At 38.5% G+C, this 18,719-nt stretch overlaps 1 protein-coding gene across 2 annotated transcripts in view; it reads right to left on the reverse strand.

Moving 5' to 3' along the window:
* The window catches only part of SEC63 (SEC63 homolog, protein translocation regulator), a 70,502-nt gene extending 55,437 nt beyond the window's left edge, over positions 1-15,065 (reverse strand). Inside the window, exon 1 of one of the 2 annotated variants that reach the window (XM_040627596.1) lies at positions 14,806-15,065. In XM_040627596.1, the coding sequence (XP_040483530.1) occupies positions 14,806-14,929 (124 nt within the window). In that variant the 5' untranslated portion in view covers positions 14,930-15,065. The remainder of the gene's footprint in view (positions 1-14,805) is intronic. The other variant, XM_040627597.1, reaches the window with a different exon arrangement.
* Between the last annotated feature and the right edge of the window lie 3,654 nt (positions 15,066-18,719).

The raw sequence follows: 18,719 nt of genomic DNA on the forward strand, positions 1-18,719 counted from the left end.
CTCCAAAGGCAGCCCAAATATTTTCCTTGGAAGAGCAACAAGCTTGACCACTATGCCATCATCAAGTTCCCCCTGAGCAATGAGTCAGCCATGAAGAAGATAGAAGACAACAATAACTGTTGTGTTCATTATGGATGTCAAGGCCAACAAGCACCAGATCAAACAGATTATGAAGAAGCTCTACGACACTGACAAGGGCCAAGGTCAACACCCTGATCAGGCCTGATGGGAGAAGAAGGCATATGGTCCACTGGCTCCTGACTATAATGCTTTGGCTGTTGCCAACAAAACTAGATCACTACACTGAGTCCAGCTGGCTAATACTAAATAGAAATTTTTTCACAATACTAGAAACTACAAAACCACAGTCCTTAAATGAGATGTTAGAGAAATAAAAGAACTTTGCATATAACAGAATGTTCCAAAGCCACCATGTAAGAAGTCCAACTGCCCTGTTACCACCATGCTTTGAGGAAAGCATCCACATAGGAGAGGTATGTGGCAGGAGGTATCAGAATCAAGTGTGATGAAGAGGGATCCGTATGTGGGAGGGGGTGGTCACAGCAAAGAAGACTGGTAATATGCAGGGGGATTGATCGAATAAGTTAACACATAAAGGATAACTCAAGTTACACATACGAAAAAATAAAAAATAAGAACAAATCCTATGGTACTGAATTGGAATTAGATATTGGTATGAACTAATATCTTTTAATATAGAAATACAGATGTATTCTATATACATACACACACACATACATACACACACACACAGAGCCTACCACAATAAAGGGAGCCTAGGCACAGTGTGTGAGATATCAATAGCAATGAGCACATTAACAGCCAGATCTAGTTTCTAAATACCATTCTCCACTAACAAGAACAAGGGATTCAAGTATCTTTCCACAAAATATTACAAAAGGGAAAAGAATAATTTTAGAGTGGGAAAAGATGGTAGGCTGAACAGCTGCCACCCAAAATGTCCACATCCTAATACCCTGAACCAGTGAATACATTATCTTACATAGCAAAAAAGACTTTACAGATCCGACTAAATTACGATGAGATGGGGAGATGTATCCTATGTTACCTGGATGGGCACAATATAATCACAGGGGTCCTTATAAGGAGGAGGCAGGAGGGTTAAAGACAAAAAAGGTGATGTGACAATGGGAGCAGATGTTGGAGTGATGTCCTCTGAAGATGGAGGGAGGAGTCATTAAGCCAAGGAACACAGGCTGTCTCTAGAAGCTGGAAAAGGCAAGAAAATAGACTCAACTCTAGAGCCTCCAGGAAGAACCTGTTCTACCAATCCCATAACTAGCCCAGTGAAATTGATTTTGGACTTCCAGCCTCCTGAAGTGTAAGAGAATAAATCTGTGTTGTATTAAGCCAATAAGGTTGTGGTAATTTGTTACAGCAGCAACAGGAAACTAATACAGAAAGCCTGGCAGACATTATCTTAATCAGGTGATCAGTGGACATCAACAGCAATGGGACAAAATGCAATCATATACCATCTGATAGAATGCAATAACACACAGAATCAGTTTTGTAAAATTCCTGCCTAAGATATATAACCTGAATCTAATCATGAGAGAACACCAAACAACCCAAATTCAGGTTCATTCTACAAAATAATTGGCCTATAACCTTCAAAGTCAAAAAGCTGAAGAACTGTTCCAGACTGAAGGAGATTAAAGAAACATGTCAACTAAATGTCATCTGTGATTCTGAACTGGATCTCTTGCTATAAAGAACTTCACTGAGACAAAACTTAAATAGGGTCTGAGAATGAAGTGGTAGTAATGTTAATTTTTTTTATTTTCATGCTTAAATTATGGACACTTTTGAAAATATCACTGGTGGTTTTTTAATCTGTGTTTCATTAAATTAAGCCTCCACAGTCTCCCATTTTCAACTATAAAACCAAAGAAATGTTTGATAAGGTTATAAGAACAATGCTGAAGTTTCTATTAACCAGATGGCTTGATCTGTTCAAAGGAATGATATTCTCCCAAGGTCTCAGGCCAAAAAAAAAAAAATAGACATGTTTTTCAGCCCCGTAGTTTTTCACAATGTGTACATGAACATTCTATGCCTCACTCTTCCAATCCAAAACTTAAATCTTAACTTTTTAGGACAATACTGAAGTCAATCAATAAGTACTACAAGCTATGGTTTACACAGTAACACGCTGGCATTTAGATTTCCAGAACAACTAAATATTCAGAGCACACATTCCAAATCTCTACATGAATGACCTCAAGTGAAAGTAAATGTCACAAGAGAAGTCCTTCCAGGCAGTTTTTTAGAAAACACTTAGGATTTAAAAAAAAAAAAAAAAAGTTCATTTATAAACTTCTAGTTTATAGAATTACTAGTGTCATGGCTAGTAAAAATTATATTAATAATACCATTAACTTATAGTTTTTAAATAAATTATACACATTTATAGAAAAGGTAAATTACAAAATCATAAAACAATTCTGTGATTTAAAAAACAATATAACATATTATGATTGCTCTCAGCAGCTGAACATAAAGTTTTTATGTCTGTGGAAATAATACACAGGTTTGGGGGAAGGTTATTATGGTTGTGCTTCATAAGCTATACAATGTCTTTGCTAAAATAGTCACAGCCATCTGTCCATGCCAGAATGATCTGCCAGGGTGTACTATAACTGAGTGAACTCTTAGCACCATATTCCTAGAACCCAAAGAGCTGAAAGAATGCTAGCCAGAACTGAAGTCTTCAAACCTGTTTGCCTGATTACAGCAAAAAGAATTTTTAAAAATCATATTATCTAGCTGTAGATTTCTAATTTGGTATCTCAAATTTTTTATCAGAAATCTGGAGTTGCAAAACATGTCATTTTTGACCTGAAGTTGACACTTTAAAAGTTCCATCACTTTCAAACACACCAATGAAATCGAAAAGCCACAGCAATTTCATAGCCACCATCATCCATTTACAAAACTTCATAAACAAGCCAACACTTCACATACAACCACATAATTTTATCCTAATGTAACATATATTTATCCTGGTAAGTCATTTCTTATAATACTGACAAATACTCTTAAATTAATTTTTTTATTCTTCATGACTATTAAGTTTTTCCTAACATTTTGAAAATCTTCAAATCTTCAGAAAAGTTGAAAGGATATTACAATGAACAATACCCTTCACCTAAATTCACCAAATGTTAACAACATTTTGCAACTCTTGGCCTTACCTCTAGTTTCCTTTTTTCACCTCCCACTCTTTTTTATCTGAACTATCTTCCTGTAAATTGCAGACATCAAGATGCTTCACCTCTAAAGGCTTTAGCACATACTGCCAAAGAACATCAGTAAAAGTTTATCATACTCAGGTTTGACATCTATAAGCTTTTAGATGTTAAAACTTCCGGCTACTTTTTCTGGTGTTATCAAGACAACATAAATATTATAAGTTGATAAATTACTAAAATTAGAGTAAAATATCTGCTATAATATAACTTACAAGCTTATAAATATCCCATAAATACCAAAACTTATTTTTAAAAATGAAAAGTACATTTTTGCCAATCCAACACAATATTAGACAAAATAGCTTTATCTCCTAATTTAAGTATATTTTGTTAGAACTTGGAAGCACAGATTACCTTGAATCCTTCAATTTATAGACAATATACCCGATATAACCACAATGGCAAAGGCAACCCTTATTGTTAAATCAATTAGACAAAACAAACTTGGTAAAAAAAAAAAAAAAAGAAAGAAAAAAAAAGCAGCATGACTTCATTTTTCAGTTCAAATAAATATATCAATATATATTTTGATATTTTGAAAATTATAAAAATCACTGAGAAATAAATTTTAGAACATGCCTTGTAATATAGAGAGGACATAATTTATTTAAAAGAAAAAAGTACCACACTTCTCTTTCCAAAATTCAATCACTACTAAAACTATTCCTAAATCCCTCGGGGGTCCAAGAAAATAGTACCAAGAGTCAAAAGGTAATATTCAATAACCCAAAGAGTCTAAAAGGCATTATACATCAGTTTTCTAGCTACCCAAAGTCCTTCTGCAGCTAGTTGAGAACGTATTACCTCACCATGATGATACCGGCTCACTCGCTATTGGGACAATTTTGTTCTACTAATTTTAAAAAAACAGGAAAACACATTTTACTGTAATAGTGCAGTTTGGTTCCCAGAATGCTGCAAAATAGGAGAAGCATGAGAATGATAAATTATTAGTGAAAAATTGGGAATCACTGCTCTAGACCACCAAAACTACAGCTCACCTAAATCATTCTAATCTCAAAATAGACTAAGAGAAACTAAAGCTTCTGTTATGACCTTAACTTGAATCTGAATAGGTAGCCAAAATGTGTCATTCTCAAGGCCAAGTCAGAACCACTTGGATTTGGGACAGACGGAGAACTGACTGAACACTACTCACCACCACCAGTGCACTAATCACAGATGATCTAACTTGGAAGGTTGCAGAAACGTGGGTTCATCTGCCACCTACACCCGAGAAGGAAACCCAGGTAATTTATTAAATACTGTACTGACAGTAAAAACAGAATGCGCGTATGGTCTGGAATGGTTGTAAGTGCATCAGTTGTTCACCCTGGTGATCACACAGCTGACTGGGAGCTGCGGTTCACTGCTGCTGCCCTGCATCATGACAGTACTGTACCACGTATCACCAGCGCAGAAAATGACCAGAATTCAAAATTCGAAGCACAGTTTCCACTGAATGTCGATCTCACACTTTACAGCCCCAAAATCGTAAGTTGAACCATTATAACCCAGGACCATCTGTATAATACTTTATAGTATGTGATTTTTTAAATATGCAACTAAAATTTCTCAATTAAACATTTTAAGTAGAAAAGACATCGTATGTAAAAGATATATAAGTAAGGTGGCCAAAAGACTGTTTTCACCTCATTAAGAAACAGGAGAATTTTATTAAGTCAAGATCTTGTCACTTCTCTGCTTAAAAACCTTCAACAGTTTTCCACTGAACTTAAAATAAAATCCAAGCTTCTTACCCTGGCTTAGAGACAGGCTCTGCACCCCAGCTCCTTCTCTGACTTTATCCCTATTCTCCTAACCCGGCAGACTCCTGCCACTTTGGTCTTCTCTGTTCATGGAATATGCCCAACTCGTTTTTGCCTTAAAGGCTCCTGTGCACACAGAACCGTTCATCCAGCCAGTAACAGGCTTTTCCCACCCAATTCAGATCCCTGAATGACCGGCTTCCTTATGTCACTCGGCTTGAAGGAACATTCTCAGGAAGACTTTCTCTGAATCACCTACTTTTCTACACAATATATATCACTATCTAATATTTTATTGTTTATATGTAGTATGCCAATCATCTCCCCCACAGCAGGATGTAAGCTTCAAGAGAATAGAGATCCCACCTCCGTTGCTTACCCCACATTCCATGGCCTAACACAATGCCTGGCAAACAGTAGGTGCCTAATAAATATTTGGTGAATTCATGAATTTTCTCATTTAGACGTCCCAATAACCCTGGGGATATATATGTATGTACTATACTTAAAAAAAAAAAATTGAGGCTCAGAGAGGTTAAGGAACTTGCCTAAAGTTACAAACGGTACAAAGGAATAGCAAATAATCACTAAAGAATTGATACAGGACAAGGAAAACAAAAGTGAAAATAAACTATTGGAATTTAAAAGCTTTTGCACAGCAAAGAAAACCAACAAAAAGGAAATGAAACCTGAATGGGAGAAGACATCTGCAAATGATATATCCAACAAGGGGTTAACATCCAAAATATAAACACAACTCAACAACAAAACTGTAATTCTCTTACAAAAAAATATAGAGATAAATTTTCATGACCTTGGATTTGCCAATGGATTCTTAGATACGACAACAAAAACACAAGCAATAAAAGATAAAATAAACTGGACTTCATCAAAATTAAAAACTTTTGTGCATCATAGGACATAATCAAGAAAGTGAAAAGACAATCTATAGAATGGAAGAAAATAATTTCAAACCATGAATCGAACACCTAAAAGTCAACAAAAAAAGATTAACAACTCAACTTAAAAATGGGCAAAGGATCCGAATGGACATTTCTCCAAAGAACATATACGAATGGCCAACAGACAAATGAAATGATGCTCAACACCATTAGCCACTAGGGAAATGGAAATCAAAACCACAGTGGAATACCCACTTCTTCACATCTATTACAATGGCTATGATTTTTTTTTTAATGAAAAATATATGTTGAAGAGGATATACAGAAATTGGAACCCATGTATGCTGCTAGTAGAAATGTAAATGGTGCTGCTACTGTGGCAAACGGTTTGGCAGTTCCTCAAAAAGCTAAAGCTAAAATAGAACAGAATTACCATATGACTTGGCAATTCCACTCCTAGGACCATACCCAAAAGAACTGAAAATAAGGACCTAAACAGATACCTGTATGGCAATGTTCACTACAGCATTATTCACTTAAATAAACAAAGAGGGGAAACAACCCAAGTGTTCATCAACAGGTGAATAAAAATGTGGTATAGCCATACAACGGAATATTATTCAGCCATAAGAAAGAAAGAAGTTCTGATACATACTACGACATGGATGAATCCTGAAAACATTATGCTAAGTGAAATAAGCTAGACACAAAAGGACAAATACTGTATGATGCCACTTACATGAAGCATCTAGAATAGGCAAATGTATACAGACAAAGAATAGTTTTTCAGGGGTGAAAGAAAGAATGGGGAGTTACTGCTCAATAGGTAGAGTTTGTTTGGGGTGATTAAAAATGTTGTAAACAGGGGCGCCTGTGTGGCACAGTGGTTAGGCGTCTGCCTTTGGCTCAGGGCGTGATCCCGGCGTTATGGGATCGAGCCCCACATTGGGCTCCTCCACTGGGACCCTGCTTCTTCCTCTCCCGCTCCCCCTGCTTGTGTTCCCTCTCTCGCTGGCTGTCTCTATCTCTGTCGAATAAATAAATAATAAAATCTTAAAAAAAAAAAATGTTGTAAACAGCAGTGATTGTTGCACAACATTGTAAATGTAATTAATATTACCGAATTGTTCATTTAAAATGGCTAAAACTATAAGTTTTACATTATATACACTTTACCAACAAAAAAATTTTTTTTCATAAAAAAGGGAAAGATTCCACCTCAGTAATATCTCAATTATGTCTCTTATCTTCCTATTGCCACCATCACTGTTCAGGTCCTCATTACCTCCTGTCTGCTTCTTAATCTCTGTTCTTTCTCATTCTATGAGATGTTATTACATTAATTCATATACAGCACAAATGTAAAAATACATTCTAAAATGTCCAAAAATGACATACTGTCAACCAAATCACACATAAACTCTTTAGCTAGGCATATAAGATTCTCCACCATGTGACCTGAGTCAACTTTTTTGGCCTTTTCTCACTTAGTCACTGAATGAATTCTGCTTCAATTGAGCTGTACTTTGAATACAGTCCATGCTTTCCAGCCTCTGTACTTTTCCTCACAATTTTTTTTAATTAAAGATTTTATTTTTAAATAATCTCTACACCCAACGTGGGGCTTCAAACTCATGACCCCAAGATCAAGAGTCACATGCTCCACCAACTGAGCCAGCCAGGTGCCCCCCTCATGTGATTATTCTTTGCACTACCACTCCCACCATTCCACCCATTAAATCTTTCTTACCCTTTAACAGTTTAGTCAAAATACCTCTGGATCCCCACTATCATTCCCAACTAGATGCAAATACTTTAGCTAACCTCCACAGACTTGTTTTCACTTTTCTGACAATTCCTTTGTTGTGCTCTGGACATAATAATTCATGTATTTGTCTAATCCTAATCCTCCCACCCTACCTAGATTACAAACTATCTAAACAGGATCATATTTACACTGCATTCATATTCTTATCTTCTGCCCTCCTAGTATAGGCAAACAGTGAAGGCTCAATCGATAACTACTAGATTTAACTAACCAAGCAAAAAAACCTAACGCCAAAAAAATCTGGAATCTACATGAGAAAATCCCTTCCATCCATACTGACACAAACACAATTCTCAAAATATAAGGAACACCTTTTTAAGAGAATGAATAACCAACAACACTTTTCAAAGAAACAATGTGATGGTGAGATGGTGTAACATTTCTTACCCATAAAGTCTGACAATAGGAAACATTCTTTAAAAGGAAATCCAAGTACAATATAGATATATTTGTTGTGACCTCCTCTATGTCTGAGTAAAAAGTAGGATTAAGGGAACAAACATCTGAGAAAATGAAAACAAGCCTATCTTTTTGTTTTTCAGGTTCTTCCAAGAACAAGCAAGTATCCAAAATGACCTTTAAATAAAAACAATTGTAAGCAATGCATTTACTAATCCAATGTTTGTCACATCTACAAAGTCTAAATGTTGTACCATAATTCACACTGCCAAGGTCCCTGCTGGTCCCCTCTACTGTGCAGAACTTAGGTGTATATATAGTACATGTCTGATACCCCTTTCTGTCAGGATAGAACGCAGAGGAGAATGACTTTATTTTAAAATGACTCAAACTGGGGCACCTGGGTGGCTCAGTCGGTTAAGTGTCTGCCTTCCCCTCAAGTCATGACGCCAGGGTCCTGGGATGGAGCCCCACGTGTCTCCCTCTCCTGTCCCATGCTCCGCCTCTTGCCCGTACTCTCTCTCGCTCTCTCAAATAAATAAATAAATAATCTTTAAAAAAAATATAAATAAAATGACTCAAACTTCTCAGATCTCTAGTATCCCTTCAAGATCTGAAGTCTTAGGAAGGGGCGCCTGGGTGGCACAGCGGTTAAGCGTCTGCCTTCGGCTCAGGGCGTGATCCCGGCGTTATGGGATCGAGCCCCACATCAGGCTCCTCAGCTATGAGCCTGCTTCTTCCTCTCCTACTCCCCCTGCTTGTGTTCCCTCTCTCGCTGGCTGTCTCTATCTCTGTCAAATAAATAAATAAAGTCTTTAAAAATAAATAAATAAATAAATAAAGTCTTAGGAAGACTATATGCTCTAAATAAAATATGAACATTCATAAAATATATTCCTGTGAACACAAAACTGGTATTCGCCAGTTTTGTTCTGTTAAAATCCACTCAACAAGAGATTGAGATAATCAACTCTCCTGTAATTAGAAACCTAGATAAATCAATAGATAAGGCCAATATTTCCATTTAAATAAAAATGATCATCCCCATCCTTTTCCCTGCACTCATTCCCAAAACTGATAAAAGTAGATTATTGGGCCAATCACCAAACAGCTTTTAAGAGAGGGAGAAATAAGCAAAGACAGAAATAAGTGAAATTCAAAATCTGCACTCCACTCTCTCATTCCCTCCAAGGTACTTTTATATTCCATATAAATAGTCCAAGCTGTCTTAGAATTCTCTTTCTCATCTGCCCATTCCCCTACATTTCAATGGACTTATAATAAGCCTCTGAAATGGACTCCTTCTCCATCTAGTTTTTCCCCACCCAGCAACCACCACCTCCCACCCTCTTCTGACAAATCATTCTCCACACAATGCTCCACAAAAGCAAAACTGACCAAGTCATTACCCTACTTTAAAAACTCCACAGTCTGTCCAATATCTTACAAGATAAAATATAAGCTTCCTAAAATGGCAAAACTGACCATGTCATTACCTTAGAAACTTCCACTGTTTACCCAATAACTTACAAAACAAAGTATAAGCTTTCTAAAATGGCTGATTTACTTTTAAGTGCACATTAAATCTTCACCATTTATTTGACATCTCCATGCTTTTGCATATACTTTCTCCTACATAAGGATATAATTCCCCACTTATCTTTTATGACCTACCTCAAATCACCTCCTCTGCATGAAACACCCAAATCCCCAAACAGAATTATTCATTCCTTCCTTTGTGCTCCCACAGTACTTTCCACTTACCATTTTAATACTTACTATAATGTGTTATATTAATTATAGGAGGCAGTATAAGAGAAATGGCTAACAAGGAAAACTGGAGCATTAAGACAGGTTTGGATCCAACACCCAACCTTCCAATTAGAAGTTATAAGGCTTTAGGTAAGTTGTTTACCTTCTCTAGGGCTTAGTTTTCACATTAATAAACTTGGGATAATATCTGAGTCTAGCTCAAAGTGCTGTTGTGAGTGCTTTCAGCATACCCACCTTGGGGCTAGCAAATATTCAAATGGACATCAGAGCTGAGATGAGGAGAATCACAATCACCTGTCTCAAGCTGGAGGGAGTATAGGGCCTTCCCCACCAAGAGGAAGGACAATGTCTAAAGTCATCCCCACAGGGGCAAAAAGAGAGAGATGCATACACCAAAATGTGTCATTACCTTTGGGTGAAGGGATTACAACAATTTTTGTTCTGTGTGTGCTTTTCTGCACTGTGTATATACAACTTATTAAGAAAAACGTTATACGCACTAAGAAGTCTGATCCATCACCCAGAAGCAGCATCTAGCACAAAGTTAATGCTCTATAAATATCTACTTAATGAAGGAATTTCTACAGTGTGTTGGTTTTGCAAGCACGTTTATACGCATTTATTGCCTTGCTTCTCATAATCACTTCTTATAGGGCATATTATTATTATACCTAGAAAATGAGACCGAATTCAGAAATAACAAAATAGGGACTAGGCTGGAACTTAAAACCAAAACTTCTAACTTTCCAAATTCAGAGTTTTCTTATTCCATTAAGCACTAAAAGTGGACTCCTACTCACATTCCCAAGTCAGAGAGCTGAATCACTTGTGTACTGTTTGAGAAGGGGCATGCAAAGAATAAAGAAATGTAACTTTTTTTTTTAAGTTTCATTAATCCTTTCAAACCATGGGGAAAAAAACTGAGTACAGTATATCTATTTGTTTAATCCTCATTTTAATTCTGTAAAACAAGTAACTCACTGTCTCTATTTTATAGATGAGTAAACTAAAAACATATAAGTTAAATAACTTGCCTAAGATCACACTGTTAGTAAAGTGGCAGATCCAGACAGGCTTCAAAACAAGGCAGTTTTGAAAAAGTAAGATAAGGGGTAAGGTCAAATAAGTTTTAAAAAAATAAGGTCAAACAGCTAAAAAAACAAAAACTTGGAAAAGGTAATAATATAATTTATCTCAATTCAAAGGATCAATAAGCCTTCACCTATGGAACAAATAAAAGCATGTTCTTGATTATCCGAAATTCTAATAATTGCAAGCAGTTTTCTCTTGTCAACTACCACTGTAAACCTGTATTATTAACGTTTTAACATATTTTTGGCTCTCAACTACAAGAATTTTACAGCATTGTTCTATAATAAGTGCTTTTAACTATGTAAAACCAAAAGGCTAAGGCATTAGTGATTTTTGTTTTTAGCAAAGAGCACATATAAAAATACACCATCTCACAAAATGACAACTCCAGCAAAAGACCACTGCCAAGGGAGTTCTCCTCCTTGCTAGCTACAATTTACAATCACATAGGGACCTTTTAAAAAACCAATACAAGGCACCCACTCCAGACCAATTAAATCAGAATATCTGGGGGTGGGTAAAAGTTTTTAAAAGCTCCCCAAGTGATTCTAATATGGAGCCAGGGTTGAGAACCACTGTTTTAAGGAAATCTAAACCCTCTGTTATTACTTCATCCAGAGCTTTTGTCCATAACGGTCTGAAAAAGTATTCAGTCAACTTATTCAGCCAATTTGCAAACAACCAGGAGAGTAAGATAAATAGGACCCCTCAACTACTACAAGGGGTATTAATTATAAGCGCACTTAGCCCAGTAGATTAGACAAAAAATCAAGACAAAAGAATTCCATCAGTGTTCTGGATAATAGAGTAACTTCAATTAACATATCAAATATGCCAATGAGCAAGTTACTTCTATTTCTCAAACCCGAGATTTTACCATCTGTGAAATGGTGCCATGCTTTCTAATGGACTCGAGTGTCCAATAATTCCAGAAGAGCAACACTGAAACAACTAAACCTTGAAACTAAAAGACCCACATGCATCATCTTTTTAAAAAACCAAACAAAGATTACTTACACTGAACTTTAAAAATGTATAATTACTGGCAAAGAAACCCTTTTCATGCTTTCCTACAGACCGTATCCCTGAAAAGTCAAGATTGCCATAAGAACTCTAAAATTCAAACTCCTATGCCTACATTTTTGTATTTGACTACTTACAGTTTCAAAAGAAAATGAAATAAAATAAGCTTCAAAATCAAAATATTAAAATATCCTGTTGTGGTCATCAAAAATACTACTACAGGTCCACATCCTTTATTCAAAACCCTCGAGGAAATATATATTTCAGAATGTTTAAGATTTCAGAAAGACAGTACAGTGTCCCTACCTTTACAAGCCCTTGAGGGTCTAAAACAGCACCAATAATCAAACCAATATTTCAAATTAATATGCCATATTAATGACTATTTTCTAAATAAGAAGAATCAAGATTTTAAGTAGCCTCCTGTTGATACAAGTCACCAAATTATTTTGCTGCAAACATCTGAAAAAAACTTTCAGAGCTTTGGGTGAACCTAATAATTCTAAGATTTCTCTTTGATGCTCAAGACATCGCAAATTGAACTTCAGAAAAAGGTTATTATGACAAAAACATCCTTTTAATAGCACTGTAATCCTAAAGAAACAACCCCATTATTGTAGATACACAAAAATAGTCCAAGTGGTGTCCACCAATTTTCATGATGATTAGGAAAATAGCATTTAAGTGTCCACCTTAATTTTCACAGTGCAATTGTGGGCAAGACCAAACAAATACATCAACACATGCACATTTACTAAGGCAAGCCTGAAGCAGAGCCAGATGTTAAATAGGGGCAAATCAACACCTTTCTATCTAGCAATATGGAGACAACAGAGGACTTTGAAGCTAAGCAGACCACGAAAGAGAAAGTTACTTAAGCTCTCTAAACTCTGGTTTCTTCACCTAAGGATAGAGATAATAATAATAGTACTACTTCGTTGTATTTTTAAGAGGATTAAATAAAGTAACATTTGAAGGCAATAACTATAGTCACTATTAATTCCCTACTACTTTTCCAAAGACCAACTATATGCTGAAGGATCTCAAGCATAACTTGCCTCTAAGTTTTAAGGCAAATTTCATAATACAAAACCCACCACATATATAGGACTTTCAAATTTCAAAAATCCAGTGTAGATTAAAATGACTAATTTCTGAAATCAGCAGCTTCTCGAGAAACACATTCTAACCAAACCTACCTACTCTCCCAATACCTTTTTGTCTTCCAATCAGTTGCACACATAGGGTTTAGTGAAAATAAACTACTGTACTGAAAAGTGCACTTTTAACTCAAAATTATTAGAATGGCATAGGTTTTGCAAATAAGGGAAACCATTACCGTATTAAGACTTAATCATTTATATACAACCACTGTCCAAAGAACCCAGACAACTTAAATACACTTAGGAAAAAAAGACACAACAGTCCAAAATCCAATTTTCAAAAAATACCCACTGAATAAGAAAACTGGTAACTCTGGGCAGATTTCTGCACCTAATGGATATTTAAACTTACTACCACACGTACTAAAAAATGGAATCCTTTGTTATTTATCCTAAATTCAATTTAATTCCATTATGTAACTCAAGAATTTTACAGAACATTTGAGTCTGTCTTAAAGCATAACAAGTTCTGAGCTGCTTCAATGCCTCACTGTTAAGTCTCCCCCAAACTGAGTATATAACCTGGACAACCGAGACTTCCACCACACCCAACTTCAAAGATGTTTCATCAAGTTCGCATACCTCCTGTGAAACAGAAAGCTTTCCCTAAGTGTTAATACTCAAATCAACTGGTTACTGTTAAATAACCTATTAGGGCCTGGCAGTTCCATCAGCTTTAAGATTATCACTTGTCATATATTCTAGTACAGTCCAACATAAAATGCCTCGAAAAGAATCTATATTATTTTGTGTTCCAATCCCATGTGTTTAATATGAAAAGATTTAGAACTAAAAGCGAATGGACCAGCTAGCTACCTGACAACTACCTGCAAGATGAACTACCTACTAGACGTAATCCTTCATACTTGCACTTTTTCCGCCATAAACAGGAAACTCCAAAGAAAAGGAAATAGAGAACAGCCTATTTTTGCTAAGGGGAATAACGGCATCGCTTCCAGCCCCACGGTGTTAATGAACAAATGAAAAAGCAACAGGGGAAAGGCACGGGGGGAGGGGCGGTTGGTCAGCTCAGTTGGGAGTCCAAAGCATGCCACCCAGCTCATACGGTGCCCAAAACATCTGTAACGACAGCGGCAACAGGGAAACGGGGGTGTGAGGGAAGAGGACCGTGGCTTAGGAGCTCAGAGTTGTGCCTGCATGCTCGGCTTCCTCCTTTGCCAACTCCTCTCTCACCTCCCAGTTCCCATCCTCCCCATCCCATCCTGCTCCCTCCGTATAGAAAAATAACCAATAAAATCAGAGGCAGAGAAGACAAAGAGGCAGGAGGAGGCTGCAAGGAGCGCCCAGAACAATGGGTGAGAGGGAGCGAAGCGAAACTCCTGAAAAAGACAATGAAACGGGGACAGAGAGGAGCCCCGAGAGGAACCGAGGGAACACCGGCGAGCCCGGGCCCCGCCAGCGGCGGACGCCGGGACGCGAGGCTCGGCCGGGCTGGCTGGATCACCCCGGCGCTGGGGGCTGGGCTGGGCGGGGGCGGCGCGGCCCAGAGGGGCCGGCGGGGCCTGCGCGGGTCCGCGGGCAGCTGCCCGCAGGACTCACCGGCATTCTGGTCTCGGGGCCAGAGGTAGTATGTGGCCGGGATCACGATGAGCCCCACGAATGAGGTGAGGAAGTAGAAGAAGGTGTTCCCGCTGTCATCGTACTGGAACTGCTGTCCCGCCATGGCACCCCCCCCTCCGCCTCTCTCTTCTCACCACCGCCGCCACGACCCCGCTCTGCGCTCCAGCACCCAGCACCCCGACCCTGTGTGGCGTAGCTCGGACGCTGCCGCCGCCTCTCCTCCCCGCCCCCACGCTACTCTCACGGACACGCCGCCGCCACCGCCGCTGCCGTCGCCTGCTATCGCGAGAAGAGATAGTTCCCGCCCCGCTCGGTTTTTCCCTCCCTCTGCCTCTCCCCTACACACTCGCTAAGGGAGACGTGGCGCGCGCAGCCGTGGAACTCTGCGAGGTCCCGCCCTTGATCCCGCCCCCAAGTTACAGCCCCGCCCCTTGCGCTCTTGTAGATCTCCCCTAGAGCCCCGCCCGTAGCCTTCACCCCGCCCCCCGCGCTTTCTCCTCCGCGTCCTTTCCCAGCGTCTCACCCGCGGTCGGGGGAGGGGGGGAGGATCATTTTAGGGGGTCCCAGCAAAGACCCGCGGAACAGTGTGTGCGCGTGGTTCACCTTACTGCTCATGGAGCCGTAGCTATTCCGAGCAGAGCTGAGACTTCCTTGCCTCTTCCTTCTCCCATCCTTACCTCACCTTGCCTGCCCTCTTGCTTATTTAATTTCCCTGGTTGATAACATTTCTTAAGGTTCCAGGTCCGTTCTTCCAGTCCCCACATTTTGAAAACAAGGGTCATTCAGAATTGGGCGGTGCAGGGGGTGGTGGTGAGGGTTTTGTAGCAAAGTAATATTTGCTACCAAAAGACTGAGATCTACCCTGCGCCCATTTTGCAGATGGAGATTCCCCAAGCCAAAAGAGACGGTGATCTATCCATCCCAGACACCAGGTCACCAGTGTTTTCTTCGACCCAGGCGGTAGACTAAGACCTTTATTGCTTTATATCATCTAACCGTCAGTAAACCCCTTGGAATAAATCAAAGCATGCTCGCTCTCCAGATGAGGAAATTGAGGCTCAGAGAGATTGCCTAAAGTCATGCACAGTAAAGAAAGGTCTGCGGATTCAAACTCAGATCACTCTGACACCACAACCAGTGCCGTTGGCCACCACTTCGTCGTGGACCTCAACGTTTCCCTCAGAGCGGCTGGCACTCCTTGCAAGGTGTGGGCATGATCTGTGCTTGGAAAGGGACAGCTAGAGAATCAGTCGCTCTCGGGAGCCTCTCCCTTGGCTGCCTCTGAGGTCCCAGGGGCCGGAGTCAGCTGAGCTGGGAGAGAGAGGATTGGTGCGCTGATCTGGGAATGACCCCCAGGGTCCCACTGCAGCCCAGCCTGAGGCCTATCCCATTGTCTCCATCTCCCCTCTATGGATCAAAGGAAAGACCCACCCGACCTGCTTCACAGAGTAGTTGTGAAGACTAAAGGAAATTATAGTGAAAATACTTTGACAAATGTAATAAGCAAATACCACACATTACACTATTTTTTAAAACTCATTTTAATACTACAATCGATTTACTAACTTACTTTCAATATGCCTTCCATTGTTGGAAGAGAGATCTGGTCACATGTCTTTTATTTTGCGTCCTCAAAACTAGCATTTATCATAATAGGTAAAGCTTTTCGCAACTAATGAATCATCGAGCTTTACATCGGAAACCGGGGATGCACTGTATGGTGACTAACATAATATAATAAAAAATCATTAAAAAAAAAAAAAAAAACCAAGAGCAAAGCAGAGGAAAAAAAAAATCATAAAAAAAAAGAAGTGAGGACCAAAATAAATAAATAAATAAATAAATAAATAAATAAATAAAAAATAAAAACCCATTCTCCTGTCAAAAAAAATAGGTAAAGCTTTTCTTCATAATGGATTATTTTCACATGTATTGTCTCCTCCCTTTCAAGTGTCCTACCTACCCATTTTGAAAGGAAATTTTTCAAAATCGTCTTCTCTGCATTTCCCTCCTCACTTTTTTCTATATAAAGTTTTCAAAGGCTATATTAGAAGTGAAAAAAATAAAAGGAAAGTGAGGGGAAGAGGTTTGAACTATGAAGTCAGCACAGCATTCTGATTATCCCAACGCAGATATGCCCAGAACAATTTGCCTTGCTTCAGAAACAAATTAGCTATAAAACTGACTCAGCTGAAGTGGGTAGGTTCCTGAAGTTTCTTTCGTTTATGTTGAATTTGTTATTAAGTCTTCCCAGGTTTTAATAATGCTGAACAGGTTATTTTTTATTACTCTGATTGTACATTTTACTCAGCATTTGTGCAAAGATAATACATCAGTTTTATAACCTTGTGACAATATAAATTATTGATGATAAATATTCTTCTCACTTTTTTCCGGGAGGAGTAATCTTTTCACTGCAGCTTTTGGGTCATGCATAAGAGTGGCTTGAACAGAACTGAACTATGAAATATTTAGAACAAATCGTATTTATTTGCTAAACTCCAGACTGATCTAAAACATGATTTTTTATAGCAGATTACAGAATGTGAAAGGAGGTGTTGGAAAGATATTAGGGCTTGATTATGCTCAATTCTGAAATCATGAAAACAACTTTAAAGAGGGATTGAGGGCAGTGGTTTGTCCTTTAGTATTGGGAGCAGGTCTGTATTTTCGCTCCTCTCTTGTCATAGGGATCTTCTGTTTTTAAAGATATAAAGACATTTTATCCTAGAACTTAAGGTTACTGAACATAAATAAACTCGGATCACCCAAATATTCTCCAAAGCAAATCTGAACTATACCTTTAATTAATCACAATTTCTGATTCAGCGATATTTTTAAATTAACACAATAGTTTCTTTCAAGAGATCATTTTAATGAAATATTTTGTAATAGTGAATATGGTAGAACCGGATTTTTTTTTTTAAAGATTTTATTTATTTATTCGACAGAGAGAGAGGGAACACAAGCAGGGGGAGTAGGAGAGGAAGAAGCAGGCTCATAGCAGAGGAGCCTGATGTGGGGCTCGATCCCACAACGCCAGGATCACGCCCTGAGCCGAAGGCAGACGCTTAACCGCTGTGCCACCCAGGCGCCCCAGGAACCGGATTTACAAACACATTTTGTTCTCTTTTTTTTTTTTTTTAGATTTTATTCTTATTTATTTGACAGAGAGAGAGACAGCCAGCAAGAGAGGGAACACAGGCAGGGGGAGAGGGAGAGAAAGGAGCAGGCTCCCAGCAGAGGAGCCTGATGTGGGGCTTGATCCTAGGACCCCAGGATCACGCCCTGAGCCGAAGGCAGACACTTAACAACTGAGCCACCCAGGCGCCCCCACATTTTGTTCTTAATCTGACAGCATGTTTTAAAGGGCATTTTGTCTATGTGTCTTTAAATTAATATTTTAATCTACTTCATTACAATTGCTAGATAGATAATTCCTCTCAAGTATAGAAAGCCTAATTATTTTTAGGTACTTCTTAATAATTTACTTTTTCCTTACAGCAAATCTGTCCTTCATTCCAAATCATCCTCATACTGCTGGTGTTGACTTACATTTATATGTACCAAAATACATTTGTGTGGCCATAATCAATAGTATTTAATTTTCCATTTAATGGAATTAGCCTCAAAGAGACTGGAAAGACCCGAAGTATTAGGTAGATACATGCAATTATTTTTAGTCTTTTCTCCCTCCCCCTACCCTACAATAACCTTCACTGCCAAAGGCTAGCAAATCATCTTTAATGTTTTACCTCTTATTATTTTGTTTCAGAGTTAGGATTTTCTTCCATTAGGAGGTAAATCTCAGGTGCCTAGGTGGCTCAGTCGATTAGTGTCCAGCTCTTGATTTCAGCTCATGATCTCAGGCTCATAATCTCAGGGTCAGGAGA

Source organism: Ursus maritimus, unplaced genomic scaffold (genome assembly GCF_017311325.1).
Source record: "Ursus maritimus isolate PB19 unplaced genomic scaffold, ASM1731132v1 scaffold_13, whole genome shotgun sequence".
Lineage (NCBI taxonomy): Eukaryota > Metazoa > Chordata > Mammalia > Carnivora > Ursidae > Ursus > Ursus maritimus.